This window comes from Scyliorhinus canicula, chromosome 3 (genome assembly GCF_902713615.1).
Source record: "Scyliorhinus canicula chromosome 3, sScyCan1.1, whole genome shotgun sequence".
Classification (NCBI taxonomy): domain Eukaryota; kingdom Metazoa; phylum Chordata; class Chondrichthyes; order Carcharhiniformes; family Scyliorhinidae; genus Scyliorhinus; species Scyliorhinus canicula.
In genome coordinates, this window is record NC_052148.1 from 237,056,963 (window position 1) to 237,084,507 (window position 27,545).

General features: G+C 43.3%; 1 protein-coding gene across 1 annotated transcript in view; it reads left to right on the forward strand.

Moving 5' to 3' along the window:
- Positions 1-27,545, forward strand: part of LOC119963763 (probable protein S-acyltransferase 23) — a 97,308-nt gene that overhangs the window by 44,845 nt on the left and 24,918 nt on the right. The window contains exons 6-7 of the mRNA XM_038793058.1: positions 14,193-14,289; positions 20,770-20,922. Coding sequence (XP_038648986.1) covers positions 14,193-14,289; positions 20,770-20,922 — 250 coding nt within the window. The remainder of the gene's footprint in view (positions 1-14,192; positions 14,290-20,769; positions 20,923-27,545) is intronic.

The window sequence follows — 27,545 nt, forward strand, 5'->3', positions numbered from 1 at the left end:
GGGGGATTTAGCTACAGGATAGAGAGGAGAAAGAAGACGGGGGGAGAGAAGATACCATAAGGGGGAGAGAGGTGAAGAAGGATGGAGAAAATTAGGCTGGCTACAACAGGCGACACATGGCGACTCCGGAGAAACAAAGAGAAACTCTGGAGTGCAGCAGCTCACCTATATGGCAAACTCATAGTTAATTTTCACATTTTGTATCCAACAATTTACAAAACAACGATATACCAACACATAAGCACGGTAATACCGTGGTTAGCACTGTTGGTTCACAGCGCCAGGGTACCAGGTTCGACTCCTGCACTCCCTGTGTCTGCATGGGTTTCCTCAGGGTGCTCCGATTTCCTCCCACAAGTCCCAAAAGATGTGCTGTTAGGTAATTTGGACATTCTGAATTCTCCCTCTGTGTACTCGAACAGGCGCCAGAATGTGGCGACTAGGGGTGTTCACAGTAACTTCATTGCAGTGTTAATGTAAGCCTACTTGTGACAATAAAGATTATTATTAAAAGCTGATCTATGGGTAAATAGTTTCAGTTTTACTTTTTTTTGTTCTCTCTTTTTTCATCTCCTACTGTTTGTTCATATTTATATTTGTTTTGTGTACCAAAAGCCCAATAAAAACATACTTTAAAAATCTTTGTAACTAAGCCCATGGTGACATTAACAACAGATTTGTGCAATATGACTGTATGTGCGCATGAAGAGGTAGGGAACAAGGTGGTTTAGAACCAGCATCCCTTTTGAGGGAGAATCTCTGGTGGTAAACAATAGGCATAGGAAAATGTTGATTTGTTTTGTGAAAAAGTCAGTTCACAATATAATGTGGGGAGGGAAAAGTGATGGGGGAAGTGCTTACAAAGGCTAAAAACAGTCCCATACTTGATTGTGCTGCTTGGCAGGTTTCCCTGGACTGCTGCAGAGTCAACTGTCCTCTGTAGCGCCCTGCAGCTAGCTCTATGGTGTAGAGGTTATGGCAGATGCTGCTGTGACCTTTCTAGTAGACAAGTAAAGTCAAAGCAAAGCCAGGGTAATGTTTTATTAAAATGAGCCAAAGGCAGCCAAAATTTTATTGATCTAAAGAATGCTTGGGTGTGCAAGATTATCCTGATAACGCAAAAGGTGATTTTTAACAGTCACACATAATTCTCAATTATATGTAAATGTTTTCTAAATACCCTAAAATATTAATCAAACCTAACAATTTGCATAACTGAAGTACTATTACACACAGACATTCATGGCTAGCGAAAGGAATGTTTGAAACCAAAAATGTTTTTTTTAAATTAGGATCTATAAAGGTTGAAAATGAGCTAATGAGATCAAATGTTCTAACGTACAGAAATCCAACTGTCATGTGAGTACCTTTAAGAAATGGATATTTAAGCAATGTACCTTTAAGAAATGGAAAAGTTCATATTACTGAAGTGATGTCAAAGGGTGGGGGGGAGCTGAGCTCACTTCTGCTTTTAGTTTCAGTTTGAGAGAGAGCAGCTGAAAAGTGCCTGGCTGGTTTGCTGTGAGCTGTTTGAAAGGAGAAAGCTGGGTTTTGAGAAAAATAGCTTGGGTGTGTCTGTGTTTGCACTGAGCTGGATCTGCTGTGATCTCTGCCATGAAACACTATCTCTGAATTATTTGGGTGATTTAAACTCATAATAGTAATGTCTTTAACCTGATGTGTTTCTGTTGTTAAAGGTGAAGTATTATGGAGGTTTGAAGGAACATTTTGAGGGATTATTTAGTGTTGGGGTTATCTTTGATGTAAGGGGTGTTAAGTGATCCAATGTTTATTTAAAAGGTTAAGTTGAATTCATGGAATAAACATTGTTTTGTGTTTAAAAACCCACGTGTCCATAATTGTAATACCACACCTGGAGAACAAGCCATGTGCTTCAAAAGCAACAATATATTAAAGGGGGAGGTTGGTTGAACTCCATGATACATTTTGGGGTTCTGAAACGCCGAGCCCATAACAATTGGGGGCTCGAGGGGGGATAAAAGTCTATCTATTGGATTGGCTTTTGTGAACTTAAAGACAGTGAAGGATTGTTGCTTTTCCCGTGTGGTATTTGAGTTTAAGTGTGTTGTGGACAATGGCTCTTTCAGAGGCTCAGAACTTTTTGGGGGTGGAGAATGTCACACGCAGTACCTTATGGACAGAGACGAAAAGCAGGCTGTTAGGTTTGGCAAAAACATTGCAGTTAACATTGTGGTGATGTGCATCACTGTAAATACACAAGGGGTTAATGTAAATACATGTACACTAGCTACACATGTACACTAACTCCTCAGCTACAAGATGCCATCAAACATCACCATCACAAACAGCGAAAAAAAGAACTCCAAATCAAACAGCGAAGTGATTTGACCGCTTCTTGTTTCCTGATGCACAGGGACACCAATGGCGTTCACAAGGACATGCCACCATCAAATTCACCAACCCACTAAGAGAGACATTTGACCATGATGATTGATGGGTTTGGGACTCACACATATGATTTGGACTTATTGTTTCATCACTGTTCTCATGACTTGTACATACCATAACTTATCTGCCTGCTTTTTGTTCAATTTTCTTTAAGTGTACAGAAAATATGTAACATGTAAAAAAGGGGGGATGTGGTGATGTGCATCACTGTAAATACACAAGGGGTTAATTTAAAAACATGTAAGACTAGCTAGACACTAGAGGGAGCACCAGAGACATGACACACAGACACTCAACCGATAGAACAGTTAGATAGGACATGACCAATGGGCATTCACGATACACACAGAGGTGACACGACCACAGGAGGGCATTACACCAACCCATATACAAAGGACACCACACACATGATCTGCCTCTTTCCAGTGGAGACAGTCAGTGAGTAGAGACACAGGGTTGATTCAATATCACTCCCACCATGTGGATTGTAGCAGACTGGTTAGTCAGTCTGAGTAGCAATAGAAGGATTAACAGTAGTGTTGAACCCTAGTAGAAGTGTAAATAATTTAATAAACGTGTTGAAGTCATCGCCACATCTGAATTTACCTTTGTCAAGTGCACCACAAGGAAACCGCTTATGCAACGTCTAGAACATGACAAGACAAACATTACCTGACAAAATGCGAAAAGATTAGGTCATTATGGCGGTGGTTAAGCATTTAAAGGTGCCTGAGATAGTCTGACTCATTGGAAATGGCAAAATTTCAGTTGCAAATTAAACAAATGGAACATGAGAAATAATTAAAGCAGCTTGACTACGAAAGAGAGGGGAAAAAGAAAGAGAGAGAGGAAAAAGAAAGTGAGAGAGAACAAAAAGAAAAAGAAAGGGAGATACAGATGAGGGAAAAAGATAAAGGGCGCGATTCTCTGCACTCATGACGGGGCGGAGAATAGCGGGCGGAGCAAATTTTTACGGCGACGCTGGTCCGACGCCCTCCTGCTATTCTCCCCCCCCCCCCCACGCCCGCCCCCCGACACGAATCGCTGCTCGGCGTTTTTTTACGGCGAGCAGCGATTCTCCCCTGGCCGATGGGCCGATTTTCAAGGCCTTTACGGCCGTTTTCACGATTTTTAATACACCTGCTATACCAGTTCGTGAAAACGACCGCAAAGTGCCGTTCTGCACAACCATGCCACCGATTGGCACGACCGCACCACAGCCGTGCCAAGGGTGGCATGGGCCCACGATCGGTGCCCACCGATCGCGGGCAGCGGGTCCGATTCCCGTGCACTCTTTCTCCCTCCGCCGCCCCGCAGGATAAGTCCGCGGGGCAGCTGAGGGGCATTACGGACCGCACATGCGCGGGTCTGACGCATATGCACGGATGACGTCATCTGCGCATGCGCGGGTTGGAGTCGTCCAATCCGCGCATGCGCGGCTGACGTCATCATATGCGTCAGCCGTCGCTAACTTTGGCGCGCGGGCTTAGCGAAATTCGTTAAGCCCGCGATGCCAGAGTTCACGGGGCCGCGATGCTAGCCCCGACCGGGGAGCAGAATCGGGTCCCGGGAGGGGGCGCGGAGGCTGCCGTGAAACACGGCCTGTTTCGTGGCAGCCTTCACGACTCTCCGCCTTTGCGGAGAATCGCGCCCAAAGAGAGGGAGTTTGAACTTCGGAAAATGACCATGAAGCATGATAGTCAATTAAAATTGGCAGACATAAAGGTAAACGTACAGTTGGATGATAGTGATGAGGATAGTGAGAAAGAGGGTCATAGTCGAAGGCTTGGTGGGAATCTAGTTAAATATGTCCAAGCATTGCCAAGGTTTGACGAGAAGGAAATGGAAGCCTTTTTCATTTCATTTGAGAAGGTAGCTAAACAAATGAAATGGCCACAGGACATGTGGGTATTACTGATTCAAACAAAGCTGGTAAGTAGAGCTAGTGAAGTGTTTGCATCACTACCGGAGGAGGTATCTGGAACATATGAGGAGGTGAAGAAATCCATCTGAAGTGCATATGAGCTAGTGCCTGAAGCTTACAGACAAAGGTTTAGAAATTTAAGGAAAGAATTTGGTCAAACAGACATGGAGTTTGAAAGGCTCAGAGTAATTTTGATAGGTGGATAAGGGCCTTGAAAATAGACCAAACGTATGAAGCTCTCAGAGAAATTATACTTTTGGAGGAGTTTAAAAATTCAATTCTTGATGTAGTGAGAACTCATGTGGAAGAACAGAGGGTTAAAACTGCGAGATTAGCAGCAGAAATGGCAGATGATTATGTATTTCCGACATCAGTTTCAGCCGGTGAGGGATAGAAACTGGGGTCATGAGAAATACTCAAGTGGTAGTAGGAGTAATAGATAAACTATATTTTCCAGGAATACAGTTTATCTTGGGTAATGATATAGCTGGATCCCAGGTGGGAGTGATGCCTACTGTGGTTGATAAGCCACTGGAAAATCAGACAACTGAAGGGTTGAAGGACGAATATCCTGGGATTTTTCCGGATTGTGTAGTAACAAGGTCGCAAAGTCACAGGTTAAGACAAGAGGAGAAATCAAAGAGTGAAGATGAAGTTGAATTATCAGAAACGATTTTTGATCAGATGGTTGAAAAAGAAAAAGAACAGGTGGAGAATGAGGCGGATATTTTTAGTTCAGGAAAATTGGCGGAGTTACAACAGAAAGATGTAGAAATAAAACGGATATATCAGAAAGCATATACGGAAGAGGAATCTGAGAGTATACCAGAGTGTTATTACCGTAAAAGTGATGTCTTGATGAGAAAATGGAGACCTGTACATATGCAGGCGGATGAAAGGTGGGCAGAAGTTCATCAAGTAGTATTGCCGGTAGGGTATAGAAAGGAGGTGTTGCGAGTTGCACATGAGGGAGGTCATTTGGGAATAAGGAAAACTCAAGCTAAAATCCAGAAACATTTTTATTGGCCTGGACTACATAAATATGTAGTTAAATTTTGTCAATCATGTCACACATGTCAAGTGATAGGGAAACCTCAAGCAGTGATAAAACTAGCGCCCTTAATACCCAGTCCAGCATTTGAGGAACCTTTTAAGAGGATCCTAATTGATTGTGTAGGACCACTTCCTAAAACGAAAAGTGGGAATCAATATCTTTTGACTATAATGGATGTGTCTACTAGGTTTCCAGAGGTCATTCTAATCCATACTATTACAGCTAAACGGATTGCGGAGGAGTTACTTAAATTCTTTACTAGATATGGACTATCCACAGAAATACAATTGGATCGAGGATCAAATTTTACCACAAGGTCATTGAAAGAAGTAATGGATAGTTTAGGAATAAAACAATTTAAATCAACTGCGTACCATCCAGAATCGCAGGTAGCGTCAGAAAGGTGGCATCAGATATTAAAGACAATGTTGAGGGCGTATTGTCAAGATTAGCCAGAGGATTGGGATAAAGGAATTCTATTCGTATTGTTTGCAATTAGGGATGCACCTAATGAGTCTACCAAATTTACTCCTTTTGAACTAATTTTTGGTCATGAGGTAAGAGGACCACTTAAATTGATTAAGGAAAAATTGGTGGGTGAGAAATAGGAAATTACACTATTGGATTACGTGTCAAATTTTAGGGAACGATTAAATAGAGCAAGTGAATTGGCTAGACGACATTTGAAAGTTGCACAAAATGTGATGAAACGGGTAGCGGACAAGAAATCCACAGTTCGTAGATTTGCAAGTCGAGATAAAGTTTTAGTGTTGTTACCAGTGATAGGTGAGCCTTTAAAAGCTAGGTTTTGTGGACCGTATTAGATTGAAAGAAAATTAAGTGAGGTGAATTATGTGGCAAAAACATCAGATAGAAGCAAGACTCACCGAGTGTGTCATGTGAATATGCTTAAAAGGTACTTTGAAACGGAAGGAGAGAAAAAGGAAGTTTTAATGATTCAAACTCAAAGTGACGAACCAAATCCAGATGACTGTGAATTTGACATACCTCAAATTAAATTGGAAAATGAGGATGTTCTTAAAATTGGAATGAATTGTTGTTACCTTCCAGAGGCAAAACAAACTGACCTGAAAGAGTTATTAACATCACATAGGCAAGTTTGTAGAGATAAATTGGGAAGTACTACAATGGCTATACATGATGTAGATGTGGGAAATGCTGTTCCTATCAAACAACATCCATATAGACTTAATCCTTTAAAATTGGCACAGGTTAACAGAGAGAGTGTGCTGAAAAATGGCATAATTGAAGTGGGTTGCAGCCAATGGAGCTCACCCATAGTGATGGTACCTAAACCAGACGGTACCCAACGGTTGTATGTGGACTATCGAAAGGTGAATGCGGTTACAAGAACAGACTCTTACCCTATCCCACGTTTGGAGGATTGCATTGAGAAAGTGGGACAATCTGCTTTTATTTCCAAATTGGATTTACTGAAAGGTTACTGGCAAGTACCTTTATCTGAAAGGGCAAAGGAAATTTCTGCTTTTGTGACTCCAGATGGCATATACCAGTTCAAAGTTATGCCATTTGGCATGAAAAACGCTCCAGCAACATTTCAACGGTTAACTAATACAGTTGTTTCAGGATTACCCAATTGTGCGGTATATATCGACGATCTGGTAGTCGTCAGCCCGACGTGGAAAGAACATTAAAAACATCTGAGGGAGTTATCTGATCGACTTCAGGAGGCGGGTTTGGTGACAAACCTAGCCAAAAGTGAATTTGGAAAAGCCCAAGTCACTTTCCTTGGCTATACAATCGGACAGGGTCGAATGGTCCCACGGGATGTGAAAACGAAAGTTACTGGGGAGTTTCCGATACCCTCGACACGACGGGAAATAATCTGGTTTCTTGGTATGAGTTGATTTTACTGGAAATTTGTACCAAATTTTAGCAGTGTGGTCGCTCCACTGACGGACTTGCTCAAGAAGCGTAACAAATTCCAGTGGACAGCGGAATGTCAACAGGCATTTGCTGCCCTGAAGGCTGCGTTAACCACAGCTCCTGTGGTAGTCATCCCAAGTTATACCAAACCATTAAAAGTGGCCGTTGATGCGAGTGATGTGTGCGTAGGTGCGGTGCTTCTACAAGACAACGACGAAGGGCTAGAGCGGCCTGTTGGTTATTTTTCAAAGAAATTGAATTCTCAGCAGAAAAAGTATTCGACGATTGAGAAGGAGACTTTGAGTTTGGTGCTGGCTTTGCAACATTTTCACATTTATGTGACCAGCAATCCATCTGACACCATTATATATACTGATCATAACCCTTTGACGTTTTGGAGCGATTCCGGAATAACAATGCAAGGCTGTTTCGCTGGAGTTTATTGTTACAGCCATTTCATTTTAAAATAGTACATGTGGTAGGACGGGAAAATCTGATAGCCGATGCTTTGTCACGAATGTGATGAATGGAAGGATTTTGGTTGGAGAAAGAAGAACAGGAAAGATGGACTTTATTATTATGCCTGTTTGCGTGTGTTGTTTTTTTTCTGAAACAAAAAAGTATATTTACTGTGTACATTTCTTAGCGGATGGTGCAAAAGTGAAAAATGAAACCATCTTGAAGTTGATGGGTTTTTTTTTCTTGGGGGGAGATGTACATGTGAGAGTGCCTTTAAGAAATGGATGTTTAAGCAATGTACCTTTAATAAATGGAAAAGCTCATATTACTGAAGTGATGTCAGAGGTTGGAGGGAGCTGAGCTTACTTCTGCTTTTAGTTTCAGTTTGAGAGAGAGCAGCTGAAAAGTGCCTGGCTGGTTTGCTGTGAGCTGTTTGAAAGAAGAAAGCCGGGTTTTGAGAAAAAGAGCTTGGGTGTGTCTGTGTTTGCAAGAGCTGGATCTGCTGTGGTCTCCGCCATGAAACACTATCTCTGAATTATTTGGGTGATTTAAACTCATAATAGTAATGTCTTTAACCTGAGGTGTTTCTGTTGTTAAAGGTGAAGTCTTTTGGAGGTTTGAAGGAACATTTTGAGGGATTATTTTGTGTTGTATTATTTTTGGGGTTATCTTTGTAATACCACACCTGGAGAACAAGCCGTGTGCTTCAAAAGCAACAATACATTAAAGGGGGAGGTTGGTTGAACTCCATGATACATTTTGGGGTTCTGAAAACGCCTCTCCCATAACACAACTCTAATCTGCAAACTTCCAATTGATAAAAATGATACCAGAAGCGATGGCTCAATGGGGATATAAAGAACAGTCAAATTAGTACAGCAAGAAACGATGTCATTAAATTTGTCTAATTATAATCTGTAGCGACAGTTCTTATTGGCTAAATCATCAAGAATGAACCTTGAATCTGTGGAAACTGAATAATGAGCTTGTGAACCTTGGTACTGGCATTGTCTCCAGGAATGAAACACAGACTTAAAAAGAAGTATCTTTTCCACAGAGGTTCTTATCTGGTTGAGCATTTAAGAATGAGATTTACTTACCAGGAATGTTGGGACAAATCATGATCAGGTAATAAATAGAGTTCTCCTGAGTGCTTACACAGGGGTTCTCCTGTGCATCTATTGTAGAGTGATGGTAGTCCCAAGAAAATGATGTCAACATTGTACACGGCCTTTTTCCAGAGTTTATGTGGCTCTTTCTCAAACGTTATGGCAGACAAGCAGGGAACCACCATGGAAATGCACCCTTCTCATTTTGTCCAGCTTTCTTAATCTAGATGTATTCCATGTGAACTTATTATCAGGTGGTTGCTTTGGGTGAGATTTGATCAAAGATGGAAATGATTATTTTAAACTTCTGGTAACTGTATGGCTCTCACAATGCGATATTTTAAATGAATGGCAGATGAGCAGGAGTGAGATTTAGGGCAGCATGGGTCGGCTGTGTGGATCTGTAAGATTGGTCCCAGCATTCAGGTAAGTGGTTAGGTAGGACAGGGTTGGTCAGGGAGATATTGAAGTTGGGGGCAGGGCTGTAGAGAGACAAGGGACAGGGAGACACATAGTCTCTTTTTAAAACCCAGAGGAAGGGTCCTGTTCTTCCTGGCCCTCAAGAAAACAATAAAAATGTTAACTTGCCACTCCTGGACCTCTTCGGGCCTCCTCTTACTGTTGGCTGAACCCTTTAATCCGGTCCTAGCGATTCCCATCAGAGCCCAATCTGTGGTTCCAATTCTACCAGCAGCGGGAACCCTGAAAGACGGGGAAGATAATTTGGCAAGCGGCCAAAAGTCAGTTTCCCAATGTGGGGAGGAACTATAGGAATTTTGTTCCCAAGACCACTCGAGTGGGTTAAAAGTGGGTCAAACTTCCCAACGAACAATGTTGGGAAGTCCTTTTGCATGCATCTGAATGTCATGCAGGCTTATTAAAAGGCCGCCTCTCCTGAATTACGTTCTCCACAAGTGAGAAGTGTGTACAGCTGGCTAGCTTCATTTCTTGCATTACTTTGAAGTCACTGGACACTGGTTTCGCCTTCTTGGTGACCTCTCATGACTTTACTCATATCAGGTACCGGTAGCAAAATCTCCGCCGAGTCTGGAAATCAGAGGCAGGCAAATACTGGAAGGGGAGGAAGGGTGGAACAGAAACTGGGCAAAGATGGAAGGGATAGTGCATTCTGTCTGGGTGCCCTTTCAATATGGTGCCTGGACCTTCGACCTCATGAGGTATGCCCTCTCAAATTTCTCCGCCCATTACTCCAATCTCTTATTCTATTTATTGTCCCGAAACCTCCACCTCCTGACCTCCATTGCATTCAAGTCTCTTCATGTGACTGTAAATGTCAGAGCCAAGACATCAGCGATGCCTGCCTTCAGGTTCTCCTTCAGGCCATCAGGGAACAGCAGGAGATGCTCTTCATGAGGGATAGCAACAGAAGACTCTTCTGTCTCACTTAGGTAACCTGGATGATTATCATGGAGGATGTACCCAACCATCCTGGGTCCAATGCAGGAAAAATGATCTCATTCGATCCAGCTGGGTAAATGTCACTGTAACAAGGGATTCTCTCTTATGTGGACATCAGGCTATGTAGTTGTGAGAGTGTGCAGTTAGGCTAGGCGGGTGAATACGTGGTAAGCCTTAGGGCAGCATCAAAGCAGGTCAAAGCACATGAACGTTTAGCTTATGTGAGAGATTGGGCATAACTTAACACATCAATGGGTCAGAATGTGTGTTGGAAGTGCAGGCAAAGGGGTCAGTTGGCATTTGCCAAGTCACTAAATCTCCACTTGTTCCTGCAGGACACACACCCCCAGAATCTGAAGTAAAGGGCAAGGACAGGTGAGAGGGAGCCCAACATCAAGGTCCTCATCTCTCCTGAGGAAGAAACTTTCTCAATTGTGGGAGAACAGGCAAAGCTGAACCTTAACTGATGGTGAACCTTAGCTAACTAGCAAGGCAGCAGAGTGAAAATGCCCCACATCTAGTGCTGCCATAATAGGCGCTCACAGCCACTGGGGAATAGTGTTCTGCTCATAAACTCTGTGGAACCTTAATGTCTTTCTTTTCATTCTCCTTTTATAGGTCCCCACAATCCAGACTCCAGGCCTCAGCCACGCCAGAACACCGACAACCCCATCTCTGAGAACCATGACAGCAGTGATCCAGAGGATGCACCATCACCTGCCCCTCCACACCCTCCACTAGTGCAGGCATATCCACCTTGTTCATAGGGGGGTTGCATTTAGAATCGGGTCCACAATCTCGTGAGCATAACACAGACACATCTCAGCACCTGAGGGAGGCTGTGACAGGCCAGGTCCCAGGCTCTCCGTAAAGCCCCTGACTGATCATGGGCCTCTGTTACAGCCACGAAGTAGCCTGCTCAAAGTGCAGCAGAGATATGGGGAACATATAGTAGAGATGCCAGGGGTTATGCGCCACTTGGGGTGGACTATTGGGGGGGGGGGGGGGGGCAGTGGTGGACTCAATGCACCCCATGAATTCTGCCATATCTCAGACATATGAGTGCATGGATTCCTCCATTGAGAGATTGGTGACTGCCTTGGAGAGCCATCACCCCAAATGCATTCTTACTTGCATTCCATGGTTCATGGGCTTCATACAGCAGGGTTTAAGCGAGAGGGAGAAAAGGTGCATGGACTCTCAACAGGTGTCCCTTCTCCTCAGAGAGATAAGAAGGTGCCATTGTGAACTCAGCTGGAAGACCACATATCAACTGCCCAAGGGGTTTCCTCTCAGGGAACCCTGAGGGAGGGCAGACTCTCCTCATCCTCTTTTCCATGACCTCATTGCCTCCACTTGGTGTTTCCAAGGACGTTTCCCCTGAACCCTTTCAGTATCCCCCAGTACGCCAGAGCCCTCAAGGCCCTGGACCACCAGAGAATGTCCACCAAAGTCATCCCAGGCAACATGGCATCACACTCAGTAGCCTGCTTCTACCTCAGTTGTTGATGTTCTGGTCACACTAAAATGTAGCAGTAGGAAAGAAAACTTCTGAATTTTTGAGAGCTCCATGGTAGCTACACAGTAGGACTGAATAAACATCTAGAAAGGCAAGTCTTTCAAGAAGCTACTGCAATAATTGTGGGTATCTTTAATCTTCACATCAATTAGACAAATCAAATTAGCAATATAGCCTGGATGATGGTATATTTGGGCCAGTTTCTTCAAAAAATATGTTCTGGCACCTACCAGGATCCAGGTTCTTTTACAACTGGTAATGTATAATGGGACAAGATTAATTAAGAATCCTCTATGGAAGAGTGATCATAATTTCACATTCAGTTTGGAAGTGAGAAATCTGAGTCTATTACTAGTGTCTTAAACTTAAATACAGGCAATTACAATGGTCTGATATTTCATAACTCTCAACAAAGATATATTCTAATGAGGAAGCAACTCTGCCAGAAGGATGCACCGCCCATGATTAAGTAAGGAAGTTAAGGGTGGTATCAAATTAAAAGCAAATGCATGCAATGCTGCAAAGATTGGTTGTAAGGCAGAAGATTTAGAAAATTTTAGAAATCAGTAAAGGATGACTTAAACAAAATGAGGGAGAAATTTGAGTATGAGAGAAATAGCAGGAAATATAAAAACAGACAGGAAAAGCATTACGTATACAAAGCGGAAAAGAGTATCTGAAGTGAGCATTTGTCCCAGAGGTGTGATAGTGGTTCTTTTTCTTCATCTTCATGCAGCTCAGGTATTGTGGAGGTCGAGGCTTGGGTTTTACATCTATACCTGTGGGAAACACGAGAAGAAGCCATCACAGCTAGCCTAGGAGAGTGGAAACATGTGCAGTTCTGAGTCTACACAATATTACTTAGTGCAGGCCACCATATTGAATCTGCACCCCTTAATGACCATTTATCCCACTATAATCACCAGGCACACTAGGAGCTCTGATTTCACCAGGCCCATTGGCTCCTCTTCCATTGTCTTGGCGAATTTCAATGCATCCTGCTCCATGGGGGCTGATGGAGGAAGGGCACTAATCCTCCCATCTGGGTCCATTTTCTCACATTGTGCATGTGTTTCATCTGCAAAGACAAAAGAAAATCTTGTCCAATGTCATCTTCCATAATCCATTAAGAGTTGCAAGTCTCAGTGATGATGATAGCTCCTCAGAAGCCTGTGAGTCATTCTGCCGGTCAGTAATGGTTTAGGCTCACACCCCTCACATCTTTAGGAACAACATGTGCCCTGAGGCTCCTTGGTGTTGTGGCTGTTGGAGAGTGCAAGCTCTGAAACCTGTCCTGAGAGTTATGTGTTGCACTCACTTTGCCATGACATATATGGTCATTAAACCTTCTCTGCACTGGATCTAAGTTCTCCTTGTCCCACTTCTATCACTCATGGTAATAGAAATTTCAAGCCATTTCCGCTCAGGTGGTGGCTTCCTCGAAGTAACCTCTGTGGAAAAGATTGCCCTTCTGTCCCTCTTCACCTCCAATATGATATTCAGGTCCATATTAACTAAACAAAATCTTCCTGGAGTGATAGTCTACATCTCTCTTGAGTCATCGCACCTCCCTTTGAATCAGCATAAGGTTTTGACATGACCCACAGTTCTCTTCAGGCCAGCCAGGAACCTCAGTGATGGCTGCAGTGGGGATTCAAAATAAGACCCGTACTTGGTCTGACCCACCTCCGTTCACACCCAGCATTGGTTCTAAATAGACAGGAACCCATTTCCATATCAATTTCGGGCCCTCACATGAAAATCAAGACTTTAATCAGTTTCCCATGGAGGTGGGTTTCTGACCCCAAAACACTCATCATTGTTTCCCTCATCCATTGGAAAAACTCAATTCCACATCTTGCCTTAGCCACAAGTTATCCATCATTGCGAACTGGACTAGCTGCTGTATTTGTAAATACAACATTCAACAAATTATTGCCAAAGGTAGAGGGTTGTTTGGCTCTTTTGGTTGGCTGGCTGATCAATGATGTGGAATAACACTAGCAGTGCAAGGCACAATTCCCAAACTGTTAGAGGTTATTCATGAAGGCCCTGCCTTCCCAACCTTGCCTGAGGTGTGGTGACCCTCAGGTTAAATCACCACTGGTCAGCTTTCAAAGGGGAGAGCAGTCTATGGTCATCTGAGACTGCGGTGACATTTACTTTACTTTTATTAAAGATAGCAAATAAAAACATGAGTGTGTCTTCCATATTTATTGTTGGAGAGACTTAATTGAGCAAAATAAAAAAGTGTCTCAATGTTTTTATCGCAGTTTTCCACAAATCCAATCCCTCAAAACCTGATTAAAGAGAATGTCACTCCTACATTCAATGACGGTGATCTCATTCACTTTCTTTAATTCTTTGCAGTTCATTGGTCTTTGGCCCACCTGGAAAATCTAAAGGACTGATTCTTTTTTTTTATGGCTGTTTGCTGTTATGGGGTTACCCTACTTATTTTACACAGGTCAGTAAATGTAGATATGCTAAAGTGACAGCCAGCTGGAGTTCAGTAATGTGTTCAAGATCTTACAAGAAATTGCTTCTTAATACAGGATGCTATCATAGAATCATAGAATTTACAGTGCAGAAAGAGGCCACCTGGCCCATCGGGTCTGCATCAGCCCTTGAAAAGAGCACCACACCTTGAGCCCACACCTCCAGCCTATTGCCGTAACCCAATAAACCCACCTAACCTTTTTGGACACTCAGCGCAATTTAACATGGCCAATCCACCTTACCTGCGCATCTTTGGATCTGTATTTTCCAATACCATATTTTGCCAATAACTGTGACTGCGGGATTTCAATTCCACTCCCTCATAAATCAATTGACATGGATATCTCCGTACAGTACGGTCAATTAATTATATTGACATGATTATCAATAACGAGGGCACAAAGGATAGAGATGCATCTTTAGAGTGTGCAGTGTCAAGATTAATTGATGTTTTAATAGCATAAAGTCAGAGTCAACGTTTGTGTGCTGTTCTTCACACCCTCAATTCCTGTGTCTGACAGGATCATTGGAATCCGACATTGAGCATGGGTCTGGCACTTCTCAAGACAAAGAATTGGCCAACACTTTATTCCAATTAGGCCACAGTGACTCATTGTAACTAATTGCTAAATAGTGTGAAATGAGGCAGAGAGTAGGTCAGCTTCTGCCTAATTACTGAGAGCTATGGGTGAAGTAAGGTATCTAAAAAGGGAGGCAGGCTGTGAAAAAGAAAGAAAAAGTTTGTGTTTGTATAATAATAATAATCTTTATTATTGGTCACAAGTAGGCTTATCTTATCACTGCAATGAAGTTACTGTGGAAATCCCCTCTTCGCCACACTCCGGTGCCTGTTCGGGTACACAGGGAGAGAATTAAGAATGTCCAATTCACCTAAGAAGCACGGGCGCAATTCTCCGCACTCACGACGGTGCGGAGAATAGCAGGGTTCGTAAATTTTTACGGCCACGCTAGTCTGATGCCCTCCCGCTATTCTCCCCCCCCCCCCCCCCCACGCCCGACTCCCGACACGAATCGCTGCCGCCGTTTTTTTACGGCCAGCAGCGATTCTCAGCTGGCCGATGGGCCGAATTCCAAGCCCTTTACGGCCGTTTTTACGAATGGCAAACACACCTGGTCTGGCCGTTCGTAAAAACGGCCGTAAAGTCCCAATCTTGGCAACCATGGCACCGATTGGCACGGCAGTACCACGGCCGTGCCAAGGGTGCCATGGGCCCGCGATCGGTGGGCACCAATCGCGGGCAGCGGGTCCGATTCCCGCGCACTCTTTGTCCTTCCGCCGCCCCGCTGTATCACTTCGCGGGGCGGCTGAGGGGCATCCCGGCCCGCGCATGCGCGGGTTTCACGCAAATGCGCGATGACGTCATCCGCGCATGCGCGGGTTGGAGTCTTCCAATCCGAGGATGCGCGGCTGACGTCATGCGACGCGTCAGAACGTCACAAAGTCTGGCAAGCGGGCTTAACGAAATTCGTTAAGCCCGCGATGCCGGAGTTCACGGCCGCGGCATACTAGCCCCGACCGGGGACCAGAATCGGTTCCCGGTCGGGGAGGGGGAGGCTGGCGTCAAACCCGGCCGGTTTTGACGCCAGCCTTACGATTTCTCCCTGTCTGGGAGAATCGCGCCCCACGTCTTTCAAGACTTGTGGGAGGAAACCGGAGCACACAGAGGAAACCATGCAGACACAGGGAGAACGTGCAGACTCCGCACAGATTGTGGCCCAAGCGGGAATCGAATCCAGGAACCTGCCACTGTGAAGCAACAGTGCTAACCACTGTGCTACTGTGCCGCCCAAAGCTTAGGATTTTAAGGTGCTCCAAAATGCTTTCATGCTACTGAACTATATTTGAAATGTAGTCACCAGATAGGGCAGAGAAGTCCTCAGTTTTAGAATATATTTATAAATGTTGTATGGCATGACCGCTGGAGCTCGTCGCTGTGTGCATGCCCGGCCACGTACCTACCATTTCTCGGGCCGTTTATTTTGTGAAGGCCGTGTGTTTTATGTGGCATGGCTGCTAGCCCCTCATTGGTCGGAGGTTCGGTGCTGGGGCCTCACCGATTTTTTCATAGTAGAACTAGCAACATCCTCCAGACATAGCCTCAAAATCGGAAATCCAGCCCTATTTTCTCCTGTCGGAGCTGAATTGCCTTAGTTTTACGATCCCCTTGTGGTCATACAGCAGGTTGCAATTCAGTGTTCCATGCCATGCAAATTTATGCATGGCGTGGAATATAAGAGTTTCCCAGGGAATGCCGCTATCGGGCCGACATCTTGACTGGGTGGCCCAATAGCGAAGTCCCGCGCCCCCCCCCCACCCCCAACCCCCAACACCCCCACCCCACCCACTCACCGTAAATCGGCAAAAAGACAGTTTGGCCCTTTAAAAGGTTTGAAGTATTGAGAATGCACTTTCGTCCTCCACAACAGCATTCACAAAAAGGTTTGGTGACTGGTCCGATTACTTAGATGGCAATTTCCAGAGACAACAAAAACCTGAATAACATGTGGACTCTGAAATGGGAATGGAACTATAAGATACTGCTCGAGCCCATTGTTCTTCTGCTGCTGAAGTGAGGGAAGAAACCAACCCTGAAGACATTGCCTTATGGCCAAAATCTGTTCCATTGGGTATGGTCGAATATTTTGTAATAAATAGACCAGGGAACATAGGTAACATGGAAATTTGAGAAAAGAGTTTGATGTTCCAATCCAAAAGCAGTTTAGAAGTCTTCATGAGTCTAATTTTCTGAAGGTGAAAAGAAATGGCATGGATAGGAGAAACTGGTTGATTTTTTTCCTCAGAAACCTCTGAGGCAGTCAACTGTTACATTTGTAAATTATTCCTTGACCCTAGTAAAGGGAAACAATCATTCGTCAATGCGCACTCAAACTGGAGAAATGTTGGAAGAGATATTGCTAATCATTAAACTTCCAAAAGTTATATTAAGGCCATGTGTGCCTTCATTCAAAAATGTAAATTATCAGAAAGAATTGATTCGGCATTATCGGCTCAGTTTGAAAAGGTGTGTTCTTACTGGAGAAAAGTGTTAAGATGTGTTGTTGCCAAACTGCTGTCTTCATTGGGACTCCTCTAAGAGGACATGATGAGTCATTAGTGTCAAGTCGAAGAGCTATTTTTTTAACCTATCTTGAATATCTCAGTGAATTTCATGAGCTTCTCAAAGAGCATTTGAAAAGTTATCAATAGTGTGGCTCAGGAAGACCAACTTTTTAAAGTATAGAACCTGCAATGACTTCATCACTATAATGGCAGAGTGTCTCAGAAAGCAATTCACTAATGAAGTCAAAAATGTTAATTTAACACCAGATGTGAGTCATGTGGAGAAATTAACATTAATTTTAAGATATGTGACCAGCGCTGGTGAAGTTGTCAAGTGATTTCTCTTCTACAATCCCACACTTCTGAGTGCCCGGGGGCAACAGTTTGGAATATCATTTCAAGTTGAGGTTTGGATATCAAAAATTGTGATGCAAAGAGCTTTGATAATGCTGTAAATATGGCAGGAAAATATTGAGGTCTACAAGCAAGACTGAACAAGGCAAGCCCCTGTGCATTATTCATCTCATTTTCAGTCACTCCTTGAATTTAACCTATAATGTAGCAGCTGAATCATGTGAGGAACCGGACATTTTTTTGACTTTGTTCAAAACATGTATGCCTTCTTTTCTATTTCCACGCATTGGTGGAATATGCTGCAATCACGGTTGGAGCAGGCACATGGAAACATTTGACGGTCAAAGAAATTTCTGACCCAGATGTTCCAGTCATGCAGATGCTGTTCTGGCTTTGAGTCAAAACTTTGTTGATATAAAGGACGGTTTCTCAGTCATAGCCACGTCAAATTCAGAGAAGTCACGTGTGAAAACTGAATCAAAATCCTTAACAGAGAAGTTTGGAAAGCACAAAACTGCAGTTTTTACTGTTTTGAGGAATTGTTTACTTCAGATAATTAATGCTGTCAACAAAGTGCTGAAAAATGTTGACACAATTTTATAAAAATGGAAGTTCGAAATAACTATGTGTCAGTGGAAGCACAGGCACTAACATTAACAATGAATACAGGCCCCTCTGATGATGAGAAGTGTACACGACACAGGAAGTTATTATTTGATAAAAATAGGGACAATGAAATCACTTTAAAAGGAAAAGAGAAAATCATCATTGAGACTGCCAAAGTTATTTGTGATACAATAATGGTGCAATTGCAGGGTAGAAGTGAATCTCTGAAGAAGACTGTTGAATAATATTGTGTGCTTTTTGACAAATGTTTAGATGATAATGTATGAGCCCCTGCAAGAGATTAATTGAATTCTACTGGGAGGACATTCACACAAATTTTTTTGAAGATGAAGTACAACAATTCATTAATTTCATTGATTATGATGAGCTCCATACTTCAAGATCACTAGCTGATTTCTACAGACTTGGATGTGATGGTTTGCAGGCACCTTTCCAAATATTGAAAGCATTCTGAAGATCTTTTTAACAATACCTGTCACAAATGTTTCCAACTAATGTTCTTTCTCCATATTGAAACGAATGAAAATTATCTGCGAAGTACAATAAGTCAAGAACAGTTTACAAGTTCAACAATACTGACAATTGCAAATGCATCCTTTCAAGGTTTACCCACTACGATGCGATTGACGATTTTGTGAAGAAAATGTGCAGAAGAGTTTGGATATTGGACCAGACCCCAACATACGTAACAATACCAGACAAGAACCCCAACCAATTGTTTTTAATTTGTAAAACTATGATGAAAGGCTACTTCACCCCAGGAGTGATGATTCTGACCAATGGGTATCTTTTATGATAAAACAAACTTTAATTTAAACACAGAATTAACTTCATTAACATCAAAGAATCTGTTTTACAATGATCAGTTAAACAGTTCTTAAACAAAAGGAAAAATTTGAACTCACTATTTATACCTGCTACTAATACAGTTCAAATGTACCTTATAAATAAAGTTAACAAACAGATCACTTACTTAGCTGTCTAGAGAAGTTTGGAAAGAGACTCAAAACCTATAGCAAACTGCAAAACTACAGACAGACCCAGCTCCTTCAATTAATTATATCATCTTTATCCCACTAAGATGTCACATGACCTGCTTAGCTAGGACAAAATACAACCCCTCATAAATGATCTACTCTCCAGTGAATCTCCAACAATGATAACAATGTTCTATTAGCCCTCCAAATGTAAACATGTAAATGATTGGAAATAATCATGACCACACCCTTTCTGACTCCTTAATTAGAGCTTTAGCAGACACACAGTCTGGATACCTTAACCTAGGTTCTTTCATAATATTATTGCAACAAATAAAAACCTTATCTCAGGCTTTCAATAACATTACTACCACAAATATAGGGCGGGATTCTCCGTTGGCCAACGCAGAAATCGGGAAAGGCGATTGGGCAGAGAATAGGTTCCGACGTCAAACTCGTAGCGGGCGGTGATTTGACGCCAATGATATGACTGCAGTACATGCTATGTAGAAAATACATTTTGATTCATACAGTGACATGACTCAAGGTATTTCAGATTTGACTGTTTCATACTTCATTTATGAAGCCAGGATCACAGCCAACTTTAAACACATTTCTACTTCCTCATAAAAATCACCTCCTACCAGGGTTTCGTGTATAGTGTGAAAATGCTAAGCTATTTCAATGATAGGAACATAAAAAATAAAGTGAAACATGACCCCAGCCCTCACCCTACCCAAACCTTATCTGTTAGTTGGTTGTGCGCAATAAACGGTTGATTTTGCTCCGGAACAGGCTGGTAAGTTGGAACAGGTCTCACATTTAATGTTCAATTCACCATTATTAATGAACCTCCAATCTGAAAGTGGTTTTGGCCTTCCAACTGCTGATATTGAACCCATTTGACACCAGCTCAAATGTTTCTTCCTCACGTTGTGTGACAATGCACTGCTGAAACCTGTTCTGCTATCATATCTTCAGTAATTACCCAAAACATTATTCTGAGCGACTTTCAGGTCTATAAAGTATTGCGAATAAAAATTAGAAAAAAGATTCAGGTGAGCTCTTCTGCAGGTTTGACAAATATTCTAATTTAAAAGTTAGCCATGTCTTACTGACCTGTCAAACCTATGTATTTGTAATTAATATCAATTGACAGATATCCTGTGAATGAAAACATAATTGTTAGAATTATGAGATATTAAATCACCAATACTCATAGAAAGTATGATCTGCACCACTTTATGATTTTAATTTCTCAAAATTTTTATTTTTCACTATCTTGGATTGGAAAGAAACTCAATGTTTGAAAGACAATGCAGAAGTTATCAGGTTAAACACACGTGTCCCAGACAAATTAATTAATCTGCCACTAATGATTTCAGTTGCTGTCTATTCTATTGCACAGATTGTCTCGATCTCCTTCAACAGGCTATTGAGCTTCCATATCGCCTTCTTGATCGGAAATGTACTGATGTGGTATCTATTTCTAAAAGCTTCCCTGATGGATCCTGGTTTCCTTCTGAGAGACAGTGAGGAATACGATCGTGCTCTTAGGCAGGTATAACTCCCAACCTTTCTTCTGTGCCAAGGAAATTGTATCTTGCAGGAAATTCCCTGGGCTGCCTTCACCAACTGTTTATATCCAAAGGATGTCACAGTTTGTGAGTTTAAGTACAAAAAATATCTGCATCCATGCAGACCAGAAACAAGTTTTCTGTAAGTATATAAAACATACTTTACATTTGTAGTAATTATGTTTGGTGCATTATTAAAGTGATGGGGAGAGGGTGACTTAAATGCAGGTATATCTATTATTCAAAATGCAAAACGAATCTCACTTTCTAGCTGGTGAAAATTAATCTTAAATTCTGTTTGAAACTGACCCAACACATAGCAATTTCTAAAGCTCCTTGGTCAAACGAAAATATATTCTGAGCAACCTTGGGCTATGTTTAGTTATTGCAATTAGACTTTGTGTACTAAAAGATGCAGACAACTAAAACCCAGGTACAAGCATTAGTGTAATATTGCTATCATTTTGAAACAATATTCAATTTGCCTTGATTAACCTGTAGAATTGTACCTTTTAAAAAGTGAAAGAAGGTCAGTCATTTAATGCTGGACATCTGGCAATTTACAAGCATTTTCCAATCTATGCAATTTGATGGCCAAAAGTGATAAAAATTTGGCCTGGGCCAGTTACTGAACAACAATCGGCCTGTGCAGATTCAAAAGTATATAGGTCCACCTTTGAAACTCTTCCTTTTGAAAAACGGACAATTAAAACTTCTCGACAGCCTCGGGCCCCACTAGATTTAGGAAAGTGTAAGGTTGTACCTTTTTTGATTTGTCCGATAATCAGGCACCACAATAGATGTGCCACTCCTTTTCAAACTAGGCCCAGTTGTCCACAATGCTTTCGCCAAACATGAGGGGGACGGTATGCAGCCAAGTTCTTGAGCCATACTGCAATTCCTGACAACATGTACATGTGTTGTAGTTTATTCAGTACCTGAATAGCTCTTACATGCTTCTACTCTGCTCGCGCTCTAGGGAGAACTCCCACGCTCTTATCACATGATCCTTTAAGTAGCCACATCATTAATCTACGCACTCCACCTGGTTATTCCTTACCCCGGTGTTGAAGGTGAAAAGTACCTGCTATTTTTTTCCCCACATAACATGAAAACAAGGCAAAAAAGATTTTTAACCATTTCACTGGGGCATTTCCGGAAATAAATATTGTTACTATGTAACAATATGTATCAAAACTTTCAACCTTGAACTTGGACATTGTTTAATCTAGCAAGAAGGTACTGATTAAAAGTCATGATTAAGACAGAACAATTTAGTAACACTCAGTATAATGTAACAGATATTTTACTCTACCAATATGGCCCGTCACACAGTACTACTCGAGTAGTAGTGTGGGAACAAATCATCCTCAACTCCAAGGGAAGGCCGAATAAGAAAAAGACAGATATTTCGCAACGGGAAGATTAAATAGTTTTATCCAAAGTTTTGGCATTACTATAAAACACACCAATAGAAAAATGAACAATAAAGAGTTATATCTTAAATTTATTTGCTAGTATTGACTTTTTAACCATGCCATGTATTTATCGACCTGTATGAGGTAAGGAAAATACCCAATTTCCAGGATCCAATTAAAAAAATAAATATTTTACAGCTTCTATAAAATTTTTCAGTAATTCTGAATGCAACCAATACATTCTACCATAGTGTCCCTTCCAATACCATAACCTCAGATTGACTGTGAACAACACTACAGGAGAAATGTTAACATAAACATTTTGCATTTAGCACGTAGTTTGCTGTATACTGCCACATCATATCTGTGTATATGTATATACATATCTGGCAGTTAATGTCAGCATACCATACATAAAGTGGAAACAAACCATGTCTAAACTGGAATTTTCCCATCCCACCTGTGGCGGGCGGATCAAGAATCTAGCAGGAGCTAAAAATCCGCCAGTGTAAATGCACATTGCAGTTCTCCCAGTGGCAGGTAGGTCTTCCTGCTAGCCAACGGCTCTTAAGAATCTGTCAGGAAAAGAGCTTCCACCCCAGTATCTCGATTCAGCAATTTCATTTGCATCTCATGAATGCTCATTAAAATGTTGGCTGCTGACGTCCCATCAGGCCTTCCAAATCTTGCGTCGTGCCAGCTTGAAATTACATAAGCTTTAAATCCATTTGAAAATGAGTGCTGTGCACAAGGCTGTCCTCAGGTCACTTGTGACTTTGAGGTGAGTGCAACATACATAGCCCACCTGCTATTGCATTGCACCACTCTTTTATTTTTTAAATTAAAGTATCCAATTCTTTTTTTTCCAATTTAGGGGCAATGTAGCATGGCCAACCCACCTAAACTGCACATCTTTGGGTTGGGAGGTGAGACCCACAAAGACACGAGGAGAATGTGAAAACTCCACATGGACAGTGACCCGGGGCCGGGATCGAACCTGGATCCTCGGCACCGTGAGGCAGCAGTACTAACCACCGTGCTGCCCCTCGCTGCACCACTTTTGATATGTTGTACACCACTCTGCTGGGCCAGGCCAGTTCCTGCCCTCCATCTCCATGTTGAGCTGATCTTTAAGGACAGCACCATCCGGCTGGACCAATGAACCCTCCTGTGTTGCCTACTCTGATCAGTACCATGCCTGGGGTTGGGGAGTACAGGGGTCTCCATCCTACCGGTGCCACACACCAGTGTCTGTCTGGACAGAATTGTGTTGCAGTCACCACAACAATGGTCCAACTTTTGACCGGGGTGCAATGTGAGACTAGGGGGACATGAGAGGGGTACGTTGGCAGGGCTGACAAAGACAAGGGGGGGGCAATACAGAAGGATGTGCAAAGAGGGGTGGGAAAGGTTAAGGGCTCACGATGCCAGGGAGAGTGGCAAGAAGGTGGATGAAGGAGATGAACAATGGAAGGCAGAGTGAAGACTGATAGGAGGGAAGCTGGACTCCGACAAGGCTGCATGAACGCAGGGGGTCCAAGGGATAGCACATGTATTACTGGAAGGAGATGCACACAGGCTGCAGAATATGGATGAGGACTGTTAATGTGGCACATTAGAGATGGTTCTCACAAACACTTAACAGGTTGGAGCTGCAATTCGTCACTAAGATAAAAGCAAATTACTGTAGATGCTGGAGGGGGGAAGGGGTGAAAACCCCTGTAAATTACAGTTCACATGACCTCCGAAGAATTACGCAGGACAAAGTCCCCATTGCTCAGGAAGCAACAGCAAGCCAGAATTCTAACTTTCCAATTTTAAATTGGATATGTGCAATCAATAGCCTCACATCAAAGTTTGCAAAGTTACATAGTGGAAGGCAGGTTTGCAGCCTTGGAGAGTGAAGTCTATAGTGAAGGTGGCAGAGCTGCATGAATTCTGCCATCCCATCAGTGAAGGGGGAGTTACAGGTTAATATTTAATCCCATTAATCGGTGGCCAAACAGATTCTATTCATTCACCATGAGCAACCAAAAACTCATAGTTAAGCCAAATCAAGAGTGGAATTTAGAGCTGCATTGGTTCAATCATGTAATTCACAAGTTCTCACCCCCACCTTGCCTGATATCACATCTGTGCAATAGAATTCTGCTCACCACTGTGTGTGTGCTAGAGTCCTAAGGGTAAGATAACATGAGGAACAATGCAATCTAGGCTGCCAAAGCTCAGCTGCACCATTTCTCCCATAAGTCTCTCATTCGCACCTTTCTTTTCTCCACCCGTTATCCATTCTGGTCTTCAATATATCTTTTCAGAGAGGAGGCAAAAGTGATAAAGGATCCAGTGGGCCAGGCAGCTTTTTGCGAATACTCATTCGATGCAGGAGGTGAAGTAGAGAAAGGCGTTGGTGCACACAGCTCCAACAGGAAGCACTGCATGGGAGTCTGAGAATCAACAGGAGGCTGCAGAGCGGACTGAGACAGCAGAGACAAATCCCCACACCGAGGGTCTACTGCCAGCGAGTCTCCTGCCTACATATGAGTGAGAGGCAGTGCAGGGCAAGATAGCAATTGTCCAGAGATCTGGTCTGCCACACATGCTGCATGCTCCAAGAAGACATGACACCATGGGGTTTGGAGCCTTCAACCCTGCCAGTGGCTCTGAAGGGGACAACAGCACTCAATGTCTTTGCCTCTGGCTCTTTTCAGGGATCAAATGGGGACCTGTGTGGCATTTCTGAGTCGGCAGCACATTGCTGCATAAAGGAGGTGACCGATGCCCTCTACTGGAAGGCTCATCATTATGTAAACATTTCTCCGGAAGATGGTAGCCAGGTTCAGAGGCTGCACTGTTCTCTCAGGCTTCCCAAGATTGCAGGGTGCAAGTGATTTTACCCATGTGGCTATATGGGCTCCCTGGCAGCAGCCCTTAATTTTCATCAACTACAAGGGTTTCCATTCCATCAGCGTGCAGTTGGTGTGTGACCATCTCAAATGCATTCTGCATGTGTGTGCACGGTTCCCTGGCAGTTGCTATGATTCCTAGTCATTCCCAGATTCCTAGTCCCTCATGGAACAGGTCATTGGACTTGATGTGATTCAAATGCCTGGACCATTTAATTAGCTCTCTGCAGTACGCACTGGAGGGTTTTCCGCATGATCACATGAAGCTGATCCCTTCAGAATCTGCCTATGCGGAGAGGCGAGGCCCAGCCAGCGGGTGAACTGGAGGAGGAGGAGACCTCCTCGGAAGATGAAGATGAGGAGGTGCAGGAAGCCGGGAGCTTATGAAGGACAACATGAGAGCACCAATGCCATGGAGGAGGGAGATGCACCTGTGATACCCTAATAGCTGACAGATTCCAAGAGGAGCCAGATCTTCAGGAGGCATCTCCTCTAGCCCTCCAAGCCATTTCCTGATTTCTGCATGAATAGCCATGCCATCGTTGAAAGGACAGGTCCTGCATTCACATTTGAGCGGGCTCACTAGGATTAGATTTTGGTTGGTCACCAATGTCCTGCTCACGCAATTTAAAGTCCACCAGAGAAGTACAGCAATGTGAGTCGAGGCTAGATCCTTCCTACATGGGGCCTCACGGTAGCATGGTGGTTAGCATCAATGCTTCACAGCTCCAGGGTCCCAGGTTCGATTCCCGGCTGGGTCACTGTCTGTGTGGAGTCTGCACGTCCTCCCAGTGTGTGCGTGGGTTTCCTCCGGGTGCTCCGGTTTCCTCCCACAGTCCAAAGATGTGCGGGTTAGGTGGATTGGCCATGCTAAATTGCCCGTAGTGTAAGGTTAATGGGGGGATTGTTGGGTTACGGGTATGTGGGTTTAAGTAGGGTGATCATTGCTCGGCACAACATCGAGGGCCGAAGGGCCTGTTCTGTGCTGTACTGTTCTATGTTCTATGTTCTACACCATGTAAGGTTGCAAACACTGCCACTAAGGAAATGCGGACCAGAGTAGGGCTCTCATCCTAAAATGCATGCCTTGGCTTGGGACACTATCAGTTAGGAAACCTAGATGCGTCGCGAGTCACATATCTGATAAGTCCTCCTCCTCCGTTGCTATCCCTCGAAGTCTAAGGGTTGACAACTCATCCATCATACACTCCTAATAAAGAAATACATACATCTTCCTGACAACACACAAGGGTCTGGTACCAAGTGGCTTTGAGGTTGACATCACATGATTGTTAATCTTAAAGGGACATCAGTGTGAGGAAGGCTGAACCTTGGAATAAAAGGATTGCAGAGATCCAAAATAAAATGCTTTAATCTGACCATTACATTCACATACCAATGAAATGGTTTTCAAAACATGACATTTATTCACAGCGATAGAGCACCCAGAACCCTGAGATGCGATCAACATTTTTTAACTTTCCTAATTCTACCATTGTGCCTTGGTGCAGCCCTGACATCTGCAGCATGAGGGGAGGCAGCCTGCTGACTGCTACATCTTGATATCTGTGATGACTTTTGTGGACGTCCTCTGGTGGCCTCATCCTCGGAAAGGCCTGGATACATAAGGGTCTCCTGCTCAGGGGAAAAAGAACCCTCGGCAGCTTGTGCTGCTAGAGTTTTTAAAAAAATAAATTTAGATTACCCAATTCATTTTTTTTCCAATTAAAGGGCAATTTAGCGTGGTCAATCCACCTACCCTGCACATCTTTGGGTTGTGGGGGCGAAACCCACGCAAACACGGGCAGAATGTGCAAACTCCACACGGACAGTGACCCAGAACCGAGATCGAACCTGGGACCTTGACGCCGTAAGGCAGCAATGCTAACCACTGTGCCACCGTGCTGCCCTTGTGCTGCTAGAGTTGGTGAGAGCACAAGAAGAGAGGATTCTGAGTGGTGCACGCCCTTGAAGTGTTCTACGTGGAGAGCCCCTGGGGTGTTCGACTGATGCTCATCCTCCCTGTGAGTGCCAGAGGGCTCTGGGCTGATTCCTGCCGGAGATAGGGAAGCTGGAGGGAGGTCAAGGTGCCTGGGCCCTTGTGTCCTAAATGCTAATTGTGCCCATCGGAGTGTGCAGTCATGCAGTGCAGAGTTGAGCGAAAATCCAGCAGAACCTACTGCACTGCTTAGGTCTCAGTGGTGGTCGCCAAACTTCCCCTGATGACCTTGAGGTCCTTGTACATCAGAGCCATGACATTAGACAAAATGCAAGCGACTTCTCCAT